Below are 17,271 nucleotides of genomic sequence, written 5' to 3' on the forward strand. Positions count from 1 at the left end.
GTTGGAGAGGAATTTCTTCCGCTTAGCATTCTACTTTTTTTCCCCATCGTTATTAGAATTATGGTTAGTATTCATAATCACTCCAGAATTTAGATTTTACTTTCATTAAATAATACTTAGCTATGCATTTTGCTGTATTTTTACTTTCCGGAATTGGGTACTTTCAATTTTAAGCATTTTTTTATTTTAATTAAGCATTTTTTCTATTAATAATATAGAAAATCATTTGAGTACATAATCTATTCCTAGTATCTTAATGCTACTAACTGTTCATGAACTGGCAATACGCCCTTTTTCAACAGTATTCAGTGGAAATCCTAAGTGCCTGATGCATCTGAAAAATCATACTTTTTGGTCTTTAAAAAGAGTATTTGCAAGTTGTAGCACCTAAAATTTAGTACATGGCTGTGAATGTTTGTCCTTGTTCTTATTTTTAAATGCAAGATTAAATTAAAGCAAAAGCTTTGTTATCTGGCACCCATGGGAAATGGGGGGTGCTGGATAACAAAATATGCCGATTAATTGAGAGGCCTGAACAGGCCGCCACCCCTCCTGCCATTGTCACGGCCACATCACTGTTCCTCCCACGGGCCCTGAGGGACAGGGAGGCGAGCCTCCCACAGCCTGCTATGCCCCGGGCCATAAGGGCTTGGCAACACAGGCTGCTTTGCCTTGGGCTGTGGGGGCTCGGCAAAACCAGAAATGCCATGGTGGGCATTTCCAGTTACGCTTTTACCTTACAAGCTGGTATGCCAGTTAATAGAGCATGCCAACTTATAAGGTGTTGGTTAAGGCAGCTTTTACTGTAGCTGTTTCTAGAGTCCTGCAAATCAGAATATGGGACACTGCAGGATTCACAAGGGTAAAAATTGCTCCATTTATCAGTCGCTGGTTTAAAGCATTGTGTTTTAACTTGTCTATAAAGATATTATGTTGTTTTTCTAGCACAAACTTTACCACACCTGATTTCTTTATAAAATAGAATAATATGTATATCTGTTTCCGTAGGAAATTGTCTCTCAAGTTCCACTGTTGCGACATATTATTACTGTGGATGGCAAACCAACAACATGGGCAGAATTTCCCAAGGGTGTCATTGTACACACTATGGTTTCTGTACAAGCTATGGGTGCCAAGGCTGACAATGGTATGTCATTTCATGTTTCTTGGTGGGGACAGTGGGGGTGGGGGAGGTTCTTATTTAGGTTGGGAAAATTGTCCTGTTAAACCTGAGTAAAATTAACAAGTTATTCTTCAAAAAAACTTAGGAAAGCATATGGAATTTCACCTTTTTCCTACTTTTTACCCAAGACATTTCAGTAAAGTGGGTTGGAGGGACTCTGCATTAAAGCTGTCATTTACCATCTTTAAATTTCATGTAAATTGAAGAATAATTTTGAAGATGGTCATTATTTTTTAGCGTAAGTGAGCAACATGCATTAGTTTAAAATATCCAGGATATTCAGAACACATACTGTATTATAGTATATTTTATGGTAAATGACATTGACTAATTCTGTTGTTAAATTTGGGTATAAATACATGCTTATGAAACCTTTTAAAACCTTAGACATGAAAAATGTTCAGTTATGCTATTGTATTTTAGAAGATATAAAAAATTACTATACGAGTCTCTTGAATTTTGATATTTATTTCTTCACCAAATTAGAATCGAAAATCTGAATTCCAGTGACATTTATTATCTTGATTTAATTTTAGGATAAAATTCTGATTCTTGGCTCTGAGGAGTTGGTTCATCTCCTTTGTTCATATCTTATGTTCACTTTCTTTTCTGGCATTTTCCTCTTTTTGTTACAGAATCCTTTTAATAATTAGGTCATGTGAATCCTTATTGGAGTTGTTTTAGGAGGTGGGGTGGGTGGTTAATAGGGCTGCGCAAAGCTTTGTTCCCTGATTTGATTCAGTCCGATTTGGTGGCCAAATCTTCTAATCGAATTGAAGGACCCTTTAATCTCTCCAAACTGAATTGGAAAAATTTAGAGATTCAGACATAGACACGGCTTTAAATGTTTTTTCTACATACCTCTAGGTACCACCTGGCTCATGAATGCTGCAATGCTGGGGTGCATGGAGTGTCCCACAGGAACGTGGGGGGCTCCCCAGCGTGCTTGGCAGCAGACCTGGAAGGGGACCAGAAGCACTTCTTCATAGATTTCATAGACATTAGGGCTGGAAGGGACCTCAGAAAATCATCGAGTCCAGCCCCCTGCCCAAAGGGCAGGAAGTCAGCCGGGTTCATAGGATCCCAGCAAGATGAGCATCCAGTTTGCTCTTGAAGGTGTTCAATGTGGGCGCTTGAACCACCTCTGGTGGCAGGCTGTTCCAGACCTTGGGGGCTCGGACAGTAAAGAAATTCTTCCTTATGTCCAGCCTGAAACGGTCTTGTAGTAGTTTATGACCATTCGACCTAGTCGTCATCCCTTGGTGTGCTCTGGTGAACTAACGTTCCCCCAGATACTGGTGGTCACCCCTGATAAACTTGTAGGTGGCCATCAGATCACCCCTGAGCCTGCGCTTTTCCAGGCTAAAGAGCCCCAGGGCTCTCAGCCTGTCATCATAGGGTCTGCTTCCCTGACCTCTGATCATGCACGTGGCTCTTCTCTGGACTCTCTCAAGCTTCTCCACATCCTTTTTGAATTGTGGAGCCCAAAACTGGACCCAGTACTCCAGCTGCGGCCTCACTAAGGCCGAGTACAAGGAGAGAATGACGTCCCAGGATTTGCTTGAGAAGCATCTATGGATGCAAGCCAGAGTTTTGGTCACTTTACTAGCCGTAGCATCGCACTGCAGGTTCATGTTCATCTTGTGGTCAATGACCCCCAAGTCTCTTTCTTGCATAGTGTTGGCCAACATAGCACTGCCGAGCCTATAAGGATGCTGCGGGTTTTTCTTCCCAAGGTGGAGAACCTTGCATTTATCGGCGTTGAACACCATCAGATTCTCATCCGCCCACTTGCTGAGCCTGTCCAGGTCAGCCTGGATCACCCGCCTGTCTTCTGGTGTGGATGGTTTTCCCCAAAGTTTGGTGTCATCAGCGAACTTGGCCAGTCCGCTTCTGACTCCAATGTCCACATCATTAATGAAGATGTTGAACAGTATGGGTCCAAGGACAGAGCCTTGGGGGACACCACTGGTCACAGGACACCACGATGAGTGACTTCCATCAATTACTACCCTCTGGGTCTGACCCCCGAGCCAGTTTTCCAGCCAGTGGATCGTGGAGGACCCAAGGCGACAATTGGCCAGTTTCTCTAAGAGGTGATTATGGGAAACCAGGTCAAAGGCTTTTTTGAAGTCAAGATATATGACATCAATCTCTTCTCCCTTGTCCAGGTGATAGGTCACCTGGTCGTAGAAGGAAATGAGATTGGTCAAGCAAGACCTACCCGCAGCAAACCCGTGCTGGCTATCCCTTAAGATGTTGGCATCGGCCAGCCTATTAAGGATGGCCTCTTTGATAAACTTTTCTAAGATCTTCCCTGGGATAGAAGTCAGGCTAATGGGCCTATAGTTAGCCAGATCCACTTTCCTCCCTTTCTTGAAGATAGGCACCACATTGGCCTCCTTCCAGTCTTCGGGCACTACACCAGAGCGCCAAGAGTTTTCAAAGATCCGGGCTATGGTGTTCGCCAGCTCCTTGAGTACCCTGGGGTGAAGAGTGTCAGGGCCGGCTGACTTGAAGGTATCCAGCTTCTCAAGATGTTCCTTCACGAAGTCAGCAATAATGGAGGGCAGGGGATCACCCTCATCTGGACTTCCCTGTCCCGTAGTGGGCATGGGAGTCCCATGGGACTGATGAAAGACTGACGCAAAGTACCTATTTAATAGATTGGCTTTTTCCTGGGAGTCAGTTGTCAGTTGCCCCATCTGGTTCAGCAGGGGTCCAATGTTGCCCCTGCTTTTCCTCTGGCTCCCCACATATCTGAAAAAGGACTTTTTATTGTCCTTGATGCTCAAAGCTAGTTAGAGTTCAGTTGCAGCCTTGGCTTTCCTGGTCTGCTCCCTACAGGACCGGACCAGTGCAGAATAATCCTCCTTGGAGGTGACTCCCATCCTCCATCCTTTGTAGGCCTTTCTTTTTAGCCTCAGGAGGTCTGCTAGGTCCCCGGAGAGCCAGGGGGGCTGCTGTGCCCTCTTGCTGCCTTTCCTCCGAGATGGAATAGACTTAGTTTGTGCATTGAGGATTAGCCACTCTTCTTGAACTCCCCTTTCTCCGTGGTCATGGTCCCTTAGGGCCTTACTAACAAGCCTCCTGAGCTTGTCATAGTCGGCTTTCCTGAAGTCAAGGACTTCCGTGTTGCTGACTGACTTGCCAGCTTTTCGGCGGATGCTGAAGGTGATCAGCTCGTGGTCGCTGTCACCCAGCTTCCCATCGATTACTAGGTCGCCGACTAGGTCATCCCCAGTAGCCAGCACCAGGTCAAGCAGCGCTTTGCCTCTTGTTGGCCCATAGACTTCTTGAGTCAGGTAGAGGTCATCCACGCACAAGAGGAAGCTTTGCGACCGCTCAGATTTTGCTGAGCGATCCTCCCATGAGATGTCTGGGTAATTGAAGTCACCCATGACAGCCGTGGTCCTGGAGCATGCGGCCTCAGCCAGTTCCCGGGCAAACTCCTGGTCAAGCTCAGGACTTTGGGTGGGAGGTCTGTAGTAGACTCCCACCATTGTGTCCCCTGTGCCGTGTTCCCCACGGATTTTAACCCAGAGGGTCTCCAGCCATCCACCCTGGTCACCAATATTGGCTTGCAGGGATGTGTAGCTTTCCTTAACATAGAGAGCTACCCCCCCACCCATTTTCTCTACACGATCCCTCCTGTACAGGGTATAGCCATCTATACCCGTGGCCCAGTCATGGGTGGAGTCCCACCAGGTCTCCGTTATCCCTATGACATCATAATTATTTGCATTGAGCAGGAGGATGAGTTCCTCCTGCTTATTCCCCAAGCTCCTGGCATTTGTGTACAGGCAAGCAAGTGCCTCCTGGGGGGCTCCTTCCTTGCCCACAGATTTTGCCAGGGCTGGGGCAGGGGTGGGCTCCCTTAAGTGCCTTGACCTGCTGGCTTTGCAAGGATTGCTCAGCGGGCCAGCAGTGGCAGTAGTGCCCCTGTCCCCCAGCGGGCTTAGTTTAAAGCCCGGTGGAGCAGGTCAGCCAGTCTGGCTGAGAAGAGCCTCCTCCCTAGGGGAGAGAGGTGGAGACCATCTCTTCCCAGCAGCTCGCTGCCTCTCTCGCCAAAGAGCGGGCTGTGGTCATGAAAGCCAAAGCCTTCCCGACGACACCAGTGCCTCAGTCTTTGGTTGACCACGTGGATCCTCCTCTCCCTCCTGGCCCATAGCCTGAGACTGGGAGGATCGACGAGAACACCACCTGTGCCCCCAGACCCTTTAGCCCCGCTCCCAAATCCCTGTAGTGCCTCATGACCTGGCTGGGAGCGCTCCGAGCCGTGTCATTGGTGCCCACATGAAATAGGAGCATGGGATAGTGGTCTGTGGGTTTGAGGAGCTCTGGGATCCTTTCCGCAATGTCCCGGATGCGGGCCCCCGGGAAGCAGCAGACTTCCCGGGCTAAGGGGTCGGAGAGGCAGATTGCCCCCTCAGGAGAGAGTCTCCCACAACAAACACCCTACGTTTTGTCTTGGGGAGAGCAGGGGTGGGAGCTGCAGTTGGGTCCATGTTGCCTGCCGGAGCCGGCAACTCAGCAGGGTCTGCTGGAGTGGCAAGAGGTGCGTACCTGTTGCTTAGCTCCGGCGGGGCAGGGGCCTTGGTGCGGCGGGCCTTAGGGCCCTTGACCACCGTGGTCCATGCCCCTGCCTGGACAGAGTGGGAGGTCCCGGAGTCCTCCTTTGGTGTGGAGGAAGACTGTAGTCTACCCTCTGCCTCCCGGGGGAGAAGGGCCTGGCAGTAGGAGTCTATTTCCTGCTCGCAGCCCCTGATGGCACACAGTCTCTGGTCTGTGGTCTGGAGCTCCTCCAGCTGGCGCGCCAGAGACCCCAAAAGGGAGCAGACCCCACAAGGGGAGGTCACCATGCTCCCAGGCCCCAGAGCCTGAAAAAGGGACAGGCAGCCCCCGCAGCCGAGAGCCAGGGGCTCCGTCTGCGTGGAGCCCGGAACCAGGGGCTCCGTGTGGGTGGCCGTCTCTGAGGTGCCACTCTTGTCTGCTTCCGGGTCCGCTGGGGAGCGTGCAGTCCCCCCCCCCTCCCCCCCGCACCCCCCGCCTCGGCAACTGTTGCCTCCGGGGGGGGGGGGGGGGGGAGGCATCTGGGGTCTCCCTGCAGCCAATCGCCAAGCTGGGGGTGGTGCAGGGGGACCTCCCTGCACGCTTCCTGACGGACCCGGACAGGGATCTGAATCAATGAATCAAGTCACTGTCCCTGATTTGGGCTGAATCCGAATTGAATAGGGCCCTCTTCGCACTCCCCTAGTGGTTAGTACATCTGCTGTGGATTACATGGGGCTAATAATTTGGGCAGTTTTTTTCCCAATACACTGAGTGCTCAAGTGCTCAGTTTCTCCTTTTCAAAGAATAATTTTTCTTTTGAGGAACTAGCCCTGTGTACTACTGCAGCTCTTCAGACCCAACCAACAGAAAGTTCAGTGCTTCAACCTTTCTAATATTAAATGCAAAAACTGCACTTCAAGAATAATTTTTGCAAAAGCAAAACACTCAAATGTTAGGGGTTATTGTTAAAGTGTGGTCATAAAACATATTCATCTTTCTTGCCCGCAAGCATTATGAAATCGTGTAATTACATGAGCACATTTTGCTGTTAGACCCCTGCCTTATTCAGCACATGGAAGCTCACTGGATGGGCAACAAGCTAGGTACAGAATTACTCATTTCTTCTCTGACTTCTGTAGCGTTCATCACTGTAAAAGTATCTGGGCATTTCAAAAGTATTAATTACCTTTACAACCTTCCTATGTAGGTGAGAGGTAGTATTTATCTCACATTTTTTTTTTTATACTTGGTTCGGAGACCAGACCCAAGTTGTTCAAAGTGACTAGCAATTTTGAGTGCCCAAATGAACATGTCAGATGCCAATGGGTGACTCCCATAGGGCACATCTACACTTGCTGATTTAAGGTGCTTTAGCCCAATTTTAAGGCTCATGAAGGGCGTGTATCGACATGTGTGTCTACCTGCTTTTGCAGGTATCAAATTTAGGTGCGAATAGCTGAAGTGCATTAACATACACGTAGATGCACTAAAGCATATTAATGCTGTGTATGTCGATTGACTTGAGACTAACTTGAGTCCCAAGTTGTTCTGCACAACACATTAATGTGCCTTAGCATATGCGTATTAAAGCGATATAGACGCGCATTTACATGTGCATTAGGCAAATGCACGTTAAGTTTAGGTGCATGTAAAAACATGTGTAGTTATGCCCATAGAGCATCAATGCATTTGTGGATGCTTACCATTCCTGCGAATCTGACCCTGTCTCTTTGGTGTTGGACATCCATAAAATAAGAAACATTTAATTAGTGACCATGTGTGAAAGTCTTGTCTTGTCTTAAGGTCAGATCTGAAGAGAAATTAAGATGTTGCAACACTGAGTTTTGCAGTGTATAATTTAGGGACCCAGCCCCCAAGTAGAATCCAGGACGCTGAAGCTTCCAAGTAGAATCCAGAATCCTCTCTACATCTCAGATTTCTATACCATGCATGGGGAAGGTTAGGGTTCTGAGTCTGAAGCTGCCTAGAGTCAACAGACTGAGTGGGTAATTGCTGTAATACAGCCAATAAGAAATACCAAGGATGCGATTTATCTTAACCCTCTCGTGCCCTACCTTAAGGTTAGAAACCAGTGTCTTCAGTGAAGCATGATCAGCAGTGTCACTACACATCTCAGCACAGCTGATCACATGCCAGAGCTGTCTACAGACATCCCTGGTTTATGTGTCCCAATTTAGAGCATGTTTGTAAGTGGCGGGGAAAACCCCGGTTTGCAGAGGTGCCCCCTGTGTTGGGGTGTAGGAGAATCCTCTGCAGGGGATTTCCCCATGCATGCTTACAGGCGTGGAGGGAGGGAACTCAAAAAACCATGGGCAACTGGTGCACGTGCCCCCCCCCCCCCCCCACCCTGACACCAGTCAGTGACTGGGGGAGGAGAGTCCCTGGCGGCCGATCGTGCTGACCAGGGCAAGGGTCCCCCAGCAGCTGATTTCACTCGCCAGACAGCAGTTGCGCTGCTTCCAGAAGTCCCGCGGTCACTTCTGGAAGCAGCATGGCTTCTTTTACTGGCGGCCCCGTTCCTGTGCCGGCACTCGCAGGGAGGGCACCAGAGCTCCCCCTTGCCCGTCGCCTAAGTGGGGAGTGCAGCCTGATGGGGTGCACGTGCACCCCTTGCACGTTGCCCCTGCAAAAAAACAGAGGTCCCTCCTCCATGTTTGTAGATGTGTGTGGGGAAATCTCTCTCCAAGGGATTCTTCCTGCATGTGTCTGCAAGCACAGGGAAGATGGGTACTTACACTCCCCCTCTGCACTTGCAGTTGTTCTGGGGGGAAATCCTTTGGAAGGTCTGGCTGAATGGGGGAGTGTGGTTTTCCCCTGCCTAGACAGACCCTGGGCATGGGTGTGGCTGAGTGGGGAAAGCACCACAAAGGTAATAGGTGTCAGCCACAATGAAGTGGTGGAGTCTGTTACCACCTCTTGTGCAACTGATTTTCCTTTCATATGGTGCAACGAAAGGCATCTATCTATTTTCTCAGCATTTGTGCCACCATAAAAATGAGACATCAGATGACATCTCTTTCCACCCTTAGAGTTGAAGGCACCTTAATCAGGGCTGGGGGGAAGCACCTCTCCCATTCAAGGTTCACAGGATTGGACTTTCTCTCAGGTTACAGAAGACCTGTCTTTCAGAAACATAGTTTCATAGTAGCTAGGGTCAGGAGGGACCTGAACAGATCATCTAGCCTGACCCCCTGCCACAGGCAGGAATGAATCCTGGGTTCACAAGACCCCAGGCAGGTGATCATCCAACATCCTCTTGAATTTGCCCAAGGTAGGGGTGAGGACCACTTCCCTGGGAAGTTGGTTCTAGATTTTGGCTGTCCTAACTATTGCCTTCTGATCTCTAACCTAAACCTATTCTCCATCAGCTTATTACCATTGTTCCTTGTCACCCCAGGTGGTGCTGCGGAGAAAAGGGCTCTTCCTATTTGCTGTTGATCTCCCCTGATGAGCTTGTAGGCAGCCACTAGGTCTCCCCTCAGCCTCCTCTTGCTGAGGCTGAACAGGTTCAGGTCCTTCAGTCTCTCCTCGTAGGGCCTGTCCTGCTGCCCTCTCACCAAGCAGGTGGCCCTCCTCTGAACTCTCTCCAGGCTGGCCACATCCCTTTTGAAGTGCGGCGCCCAGAACTGGACACAGTACTCCAACTGTGGCCTGACCAAGGTCACATAGAGGGGGAACATCACCTCTCTGAACCGGCTTGAGATGCACCTTTGGATGCATGACAAGGTATGGCTGGCCTTGCTGGCTGTGGTCTGGCATTGGCGGCTCTGTTGGCTAAAAATGTCCAACTCGGGATCCTTAAAATTCTAGTTTATTAGGCGGATTGAAACACTGTAATGAGTTAAATCATAAACCTTGGGGCTGGTCCACTCACTCACTCACTCACTCACTCACTCACTCACTCACTCACTCACTCACTCTAGCAAGCTACAGAGTCAGGTATACCTATCCTACAAGTGCTGGAGTCTGCCGTCAATGGCCAGTCGAGGCTTCTTTCAGCGTGGTGTTATCCTCCAGAAGGGGGTCGCCGGCTGGTCCTTCTGGCTGGACAGGTCTGGTTGAGTTGGAGATCAAGAGGGCGCCACTGAGGGTCACTTTTCACTGCCTTTTATCTGTCCTTGGCAGACTTTGGTGACTCCCCGGTTTTCAGGTTTGCCCAATCCAGCGGTCATTGACCCTCGTGGGACTCCCCCCCTCAGTGGCTACTGGATGGCATCTGTCAGCCCCAGGGGTTGTCCGCATGAATGTGCAGGTTTGGGAGTCCATTGATGAATTTAGAATAGGGCTCTGGGAGTGGTTGATCTGGAGATATTCAGCCCAAAAGTTGGTCCCTGGTGTTGATTAACTCAGGCCAGGGCTTCTAGCCCTTGATCAGTGACGTTTAGAGATTTCCCGGTTGTTACATTGTCTTCTATTGAGTTCTTCCCTTGGTTGATCTGCAGCTTCCAGGTGTTAATTGCTGTCTGCTGCTACAGTGTTACATATTCAATCACTGATTCACTTGCTCTTTCAGGGGCCAGCCTGATACAGGGAAGGGCAGTTTGATTCCTGCCCTTGTTAACATTGTTACAATATATTTACTTAGGAAACTAAAACACATTTAGTTGAAAGTTGAAAGGTGAGGAGTATAAAATATAAGCTACAAATGCCATGGCACACAAATAGATAAAAATACCAAAATACAAGGGGAGATACAAAATGCACACATGCAAATTTTAAAACACAATTCCTTATCTTAAAGTGAAAGAGAGAGGAAGGAAGAAAAGCTAGAAAAAGAGAAACGTATCCAAAGAGGGGAGAGCAAATGCAGGCAAGAGAAAAAGGGGCTTTCTGCTACAGCTCATGTTCATCTTGGAGTTAATAATGACTCCGAGATACCTTTCCGACTCAGTGCTTTCAAGAAGGGAACTCCCCAGCCTGTATGTATGCTGTGGATTCCTTTTCCCAAGGTGCAGCACCCTGCATTTGTCTACATTGAACCCCATCCTATTCTCATCTGCCCGCTTTTGTAGTCTGTCTAAATCTTGTTGCAGCCTCTCTCTCCCTTCAAGTGTGTTCACCTCGCCCCACATCTTAGTGTCATCAGCAAATTTGGACAGCGTGCTTTCCACCCCCTCGTCCAAGTCGCTGATGAAGATGTTAAACAGTGTGGGCCCGAGGACCGAGCCCTGGGGTACCCCACTGCTCACATCTCGCCAGGTTGAGTACAGCCTGTCCACCACTACTCTCTGAGTGTGCCCCATCAACCAATTTTTTTACCCATCCAACTGTGCAGGCATCAATGCCACAGTCGCTTAATTTATTGATGAGGATGGGGTGAGACAGTGTCAAAGGCCTTCGTAAAGTCTAGAAAGACTATGTCCATGGCGACACCATCATCCAAGGATTTAGTTACTTGGTCATAAAAGGCAATCAGGTTGGTCTGGCAGGAAGCAATCACTAGAGAAGCAACAACAGAGAAGCAATCACAATTTTATTTTAAACCATAGTTGCTAGGATGGGGGGTATTACCTGCATTTGTTCAGTGGGTTGGACCAAATTACCCTTATGATTATCCAGATTTTGGAATATTCACCCAGGATGCATGACTCCCAAGTTCAGTTCCCTGTGATTTGAGGATTTTCTGACCCACCTTTGTCATCTTCCAAGACAGTGTGCCCTGACCACCAGCTTATAGATTGTTCTGAGGTAGAGACACTCTTCACCTCTCTTGTTGAAGCTGCTCCACTGTGCAGAAGAGGATGTTTAATGACATAAATAGTTAAACCACTTTAAAATTATAGTGCTTTAAAGGTGATCAGATATGTCTTTTTCATCTCCCTGTTCTATTCCATTAAAAGTAGAAACTAAATTGTTGGAGCATCATTGTAGCTGTGATGGTCTAGAAAATATATGAAAGGCAAAGATGACCTGAAAAAGGGCACTTTGGCCTGAAAGTTTGTTCAGCATCTCTCCCAGTGATAAAGTTGATTTAGTAAAAGGTACCAAAACTAAACTGTTGTAACTTTAAATTTGTTTAATTCAGGTTTGTAGTTACAGTGCTTTAGTTGCACTATGCAATTCTGGGAGTGGGCAGATGAAACTCTATATTGGATTGCCCTCTCCCAGGCTCATGCCCCTTCTCCCCACAGCCTGTTTTAAATTGGTTTAGTGTTACTTTTATCCACAGCTGGAAATCAAGATTCACTGGACCAGAGCAAGAGCCAAAGTGAGCTTTACTCTGTAGCCTAATTATTAGGGCAGTCATTTGGGAGACTTGTATCTTACATTAAACAGCTCTTGCATTTTATGTGATGCTCATCCCTATAAGTGTACTGTGAAAATGCCTTGCTGATAAAGCCCCTCAGGAGAAACACCTAGTTTCTTGATCCCAACTGGGCTTAGGAATGAGATAGGTGCCAAATTGCTCAGCCTGGACTAAACTGAGGCTCTTGTGTGGTTTAGAAGTAGCAGACCAAGAGTTTTCAGTGCTGAAGTTTTTGAATTTGTCCCTAACTTCCAACTACCCCTGTCCCTTTAGGTATTAAAATCCCTTTTTTTTTTTTAAGTCTTGCTAAATACAAGATTATGTACAAATGTAAGTATGGGAACTCTTGATGCTCAGGGAGAGACATCCAATCTATAGATGCTATTGTACTGCAGAAACAAGAAAATACTTTCTTTTTGTGTACTTTCCTTCCTCTTTCATTGTGCATTTCTCACTTTCTTCAACAAGTGAATCAGAGGTTGTATAGATAACAGCTTTATTTGCTATGCAAGTCTAATCTTATTTTTGCTGCTAGAGAGTTGACTATCCTGACCTTAAATTTCATATTGAATTGTTTAATTTCTGTGCACTGTCTGTCCCTGGCACTGAATGAGGTAGTAGTTCCCTGGAGAAAAATCGCATATGATCATGCAATAAGAGTCTATATTAAAGTACATGCAAAGGGATGCTGAAATAATTTTGTTTGTCACCCTAATTTTGGTAACTTTTGAGTATCTAACATTGGAATTTTAAGATGAATTCAATGGTTAGGTTAGTTTAAACATAGTAGTATTCCACATTTTACAAAAACTGAACCAACCCCCTTCCCCCCAAACTCATTTTGGTTATAACCACCATCTTGGCTCTGAGATGGATCATTAGTAGAGATAGAACCATTTGATTCAGCATAAACCTACACCTCTTAATCTAATGCAGGGGTTGTCAACCAGGGGTACGCGGGAAGGCTCCAGGGGGCACACAACAGAGGTGTGGAGAAAGCAGGGCACTTCTGGTTTCGCTGGTGGCACTTCCAGTTTTGCCACCGGTGCTTCTGCTTTTGCCACTGCGTGTAGCCCCCCACAGGAGTAGCAAGATATTTTCTTTTACTTGGACCAGTTGCTAGAGAGGGATGAGATGCTGCTTTATTAGAAGCATTTACAGCCGAAATGGTAGGCAGCAGAGAAATGAAGTGACTTTGAAATCCTGGATCCTATTTCAGGATCTGACAGGAGTGTGCTTTTATTTCCAGGCCCTTCTTTCCTTGCCTACTCAGAGATACAGAGCCTCTTCTGCTTCTGCTCTGCATCTTTCAGCTGGTGCCTATCTCTATCACTTGACAGCTTGTCTCTGTCCGCTATGCTTCTTCTCTCGCTATAGTCTAGCCTGGGAGCTTCATCTTCCCCACCCCCCATAATGTGCACCAGCAGTGGAAATATTACGTGCCTTTCTGTGTTCAGTTTCTGTGTCCAAAGCTGCATTCCTTAGCTGTCAGAAGGGTTATTACTGGAAAAAAAAGTCCTACTCTGCAATTTTAGGCTTGGGTTTGGGTATCGTTAGTGCATATGTTGCCAAAGTCCAATAGAATCTTAAAATTTGTACAGACTTTGATGTTTCTTCAGAGGAGGCAAATTATTTATACCTGACTTGAGGGATTTCAGTTCCCTGCATTAGTGACTGATGCCTCCTGAATCTGGGGGGGCACCTGCAGAAGCCGCCCCCTGTCAGGGTGGCACCAGCCCTACCGACAGTATCAGTGTCGACCATTGGGGGGGGGGCACCAGCCCCGTCTGTTGGGGCACATGCACCCCCTACCATTCGCCTATGTTTCCCTGTTTGTACCTCAGTTACTCGAACATTTAGAAAACAGTTTTGTAACAGGGACAAAACAACATGCTTTCCTTTAACTTATTCTGGGAAGCAGTTGAACTTATTTTGGTGAAATAATAACATAATTTTGGGCACCTTGCATGGAAAATTTCAGCCCAAACAGTTGAAATTTGGCAGTTATAAGTGACTAAAAGCAGAGCCTTATAATGGAATGGGTTAGTCAGCCTCCTCTATAGGTATTGCACTAGTAGCTCTCCCTGTGATATAAAACTTTTATGTTCAAGGTCAAAAAGAATAAATGAAAGGTAAATTTCATCTGCACAATATGTTTAACTTTATAAACAATGCAAATGAAAGCCACTATCTTGCATTTATGGATGTGTTTAACTTCATGCATGTGAACTGCACTGACATTGTATGCTGGCTTCATGACTAGATTGGTCCTGTCATATACTGAAGCCAGTGCTCAGGGCCAGTCTTGTGGGGGGGGGGGGCACTGCATGTAGTGCACACTCCAGACTGGTGCCAGCGCATGCTGCAGGAGCTGCCCATAATGGATGGCCCTGCATACTGGCTCCAGTGTGTGGGGAGATCTGTGGCACCCCCATTTCCCTCATCTGGCCTGTGGGGCTGGATGAATTTGCTCTTAGTCAGTGGGACTACTCATAGGCATAAAGGACACGTAAATGTGTTCAGAACTGGAGCCTAAATTCCCAGAATTCTATGGAGATTTTCATTTTAAATAAATAACACCCAGTTTCACAGAGGATGTTGCATAAGAGCATAGTGTGGTTTAAGGATTTTAGTTGAGCTCAACCAGAGAGTTGTGTAAAAGTCCAGTGAACAGAGTCCTTCTTCTGGCCCAGGAGCATACAGGAAGCAAATTGGCTCAGTCATGTTCTCAGCTTCTTACAGAATTTTTTTTTTTTTTTTGGTGGGGATATACACTGGGTCACTGCTATTTCTGTGAAATCATATGTGCCTTTGTGAATGGAGCCAGAGCTCTGTCTATTCTCCCCTCACCACATACCCTTCCATCCATATGTGTGCAGGGTATGTAGAAGCTTCACAAGAGGCTTTCTCTTCCCTTGTTACAGCTATATAGCATGTGCACCTGGAGTAAACAATTTTGGGGATAACTTTCATCTTACTACTTGTGAAGGCATACAGAATTGGCCACAAGCTGGCCTGGTGAATGTAAAAAGTCATAAAATAGTAATGTCTAGCTGTCTGTCAGAATAAGGAATGTTATATATATTAGTATTTAAGATGTCAAAGTTCTATATGCTTTCTACACATTTTTGTGTATTTTTTTAAATAAAAATTACAGTAAACAAGCAGCAGGCCAGGCCTGTACCTTCAGATATTGCAGTAATCATGTACACAAGTGGATCTACAGGAGTTCCAAAAGGAGTTATGATTTCTCATTGCAATCTTATTTCTGGTATAACTGGGATGGCAGAAAGGATTCCACACTTGGGGTATGTATCAGTAACCAAACCCAAGACAATTTTCATAAGGACATGTTGTAATTACATGAAGTTCTAGATCAGTGATTCTCAACCAGGGTACCATGCGATGTAAGCACTGTTAACTCTTGGCTTATTTTGTTAATACTTTTCAGCTAGGAATTCACAGTGCTAAAATATTTTAACCTATGGTAGACTGAGTTCTTTCCAACATAATTTTTTTCCCACAAAAAATTAGTGAAAACTAAGAGCTGCCATTTTCTGAGGGGGGCCTTCAGTCTAAAAAGGTTGAGAACTGCTGTTCTAGATCAGTTGTTATTGAACATGTTAGCTGTTTCATATGGATTCTTAAATCACATTTTTTATCACACTCGCCTTTCTGATATATTAGAGTGCTTGCCAGAAGTGCTTAAAGTGACGTGATTAATGTTTTTGTTCTGTTTTTCCCTTACACTGTCCTTTTATAGAGGAAAGTACGTGCAGTGGAATGTCTTGTTTTGATAAGGTTTATTAGAGAAGGCAAGGTCAAAGCATGCACTACCATGTACCTTCTACAGGGAACAAAATAGATACAATTTTGGTCCTTTGTTCTTCTGGGAACTCCTTCCAGTCTCAGGTTGGCCCTGGAGAAAGTGTCACCTCTCACAGATGAGCTTTACTGTTATAGTAGAGACTTGCATTGTGCTACAGGAGCAATTTTTTTCATTTGTGAGCAGGCACTGGACCATTTTCTTCAGGTTTTTTCAAAGAGAGTGCTATTAATTTGCTTGTCTACTTCAAGCTAGGGGCATGACCTCTTACTGGGAGAAAAGCTAAAGCATTTATTGGCAATATTTTGAATCTTTTAAAAATCTGAAAAAAATAGCCAAGAGATTGAGGATGTATATAAGGACAGAGCTGTAGTACCCAATGCTGCCTAGATTCCATAAAGCGCTGTGAGTTCCTCATTATGCCTGGGAATGCTAAAGGTCTTGGAGAAGTCCAGTACCAGCATGACAAAGAGGGCTTAAATCTCATCATAGGCCACTCCCCTTTCTAGTCCTTTGCTGCGGTTATACTTGACTTGTATTGAATTGTGCCCATTGAGATTTCTTTATCACTTCAGTTACAGGTGATCATTCTAGAATTTTTTGTTCCCTGTTAAGTAAGGCAAATAACGTGCTTTGCTTATCTGTCCCAAATTTAAAGCAGACATTTCACAAATTCTGAAACAAACCCTTGTGCTCAATAACATGAAATTAGTTCTTAGATACAGACGTTCTTTCACCCCTTCTAGTTCCCTAGGATGTTTCGTTTATATTAAGATTGATGGTTCTCCTGAAAATGCTAAATAGTTTTACAGTGCGATTGTGTCTTTTAAAACTATTTTCAGGGAAAAAGATGTCTATATTGGCTATTTGCCTCTTGCCCATGTGCTGGAGTTAAGTGCTGAACTTGTCTGTTTATCACATGGATGCCGTATTGGCTACTCATCACCTCAGACATTAGCTGATCAGGTACGTGGCTTATGTATGTCAGACAAGGAGGTTTTTTTAGCACTCTTAATTTGTTTCAAAATATTATAGGAAAGCAATGGTGGAAACTTCTTATTTTCAAAGTATGAATCAGTATATTATATACCAGAAACAATACTGGTCTGATTTTCAGCTTCTAAAGTGAAAGCTATGTAAACTCTTTAAGTTTAGGTGAACTATTGTATTTCTTTTTGCATGATAAAATGTTGTGCATAACCTATTTTTCTCTTTTAGTCCTCAAAAATAAAGAAAGGAAGTAAAGGAGATATTACTGTGCTAAGACCAACCCTGATGGCAGCTGTACCAGTAAGTTGAATACCTTTTAAAGGTATTTCATTGTTCAAATGGTGGCTGGTAATTCCAGTTTTGTCTAAAACATGGTTGCAGAATGGACTGAGAATGGTAGGTGCATTGGATGAGGAGAGCTGACCCTGATGTTTGTTTTTGTTGTAGATG

At 45.8% G+C, this 17,271-nt stretch overlaps 1 protein-coding gene across 3 annotated transcripts in view; it reads left to right on the top strand.

Annotated features, from left to right (window-relative positions):
* ACSL3 (acyl-CoA synthetase long chain family member 3) overlaps window positions 1–17,271 on the top strand; it is a 140,564-nt gene that overhangs the window by 96,890 nt on the left and 26,403 nt on the right. For all 3 annotated transcript variants that reach the window (XM_006271176.4, XM_014602904.3, XM_019491800.2), the window contains 4 exons: window positions 1,009–1,147; window positions 15,163–15,313; window positions 16,674–16,797; window positions 17,050–17,121. In XM_006271176.4, coding sequence (XP_006271238.1) covers window positions 1,009–1,147; window positions 15,163–15,313; window positions 16,674–16,797; window positions 17,050–17,121 — 486 coding nt within the window. The remainder of the gene's footprint in view (window positions 1–1,008; window positions 1,148–15,162; window positions 15,314–16,673; window positions 16,798–17,049; window positions 17,122–17,271) is intronic.

This window comes from Alligator mississippiensis, chromosome 7 (assembly GCF_030867095.1).
Source record: "Alligator mississippiensis isolate rAllMis1 chromosome 7, rAllMis1, whole genome shotgun sequence".
NCBI lineage: Eukaryota > Metazoa > Chordata > Crocodylia > Alligatoridae > Alligator > Alligator mississippiensis.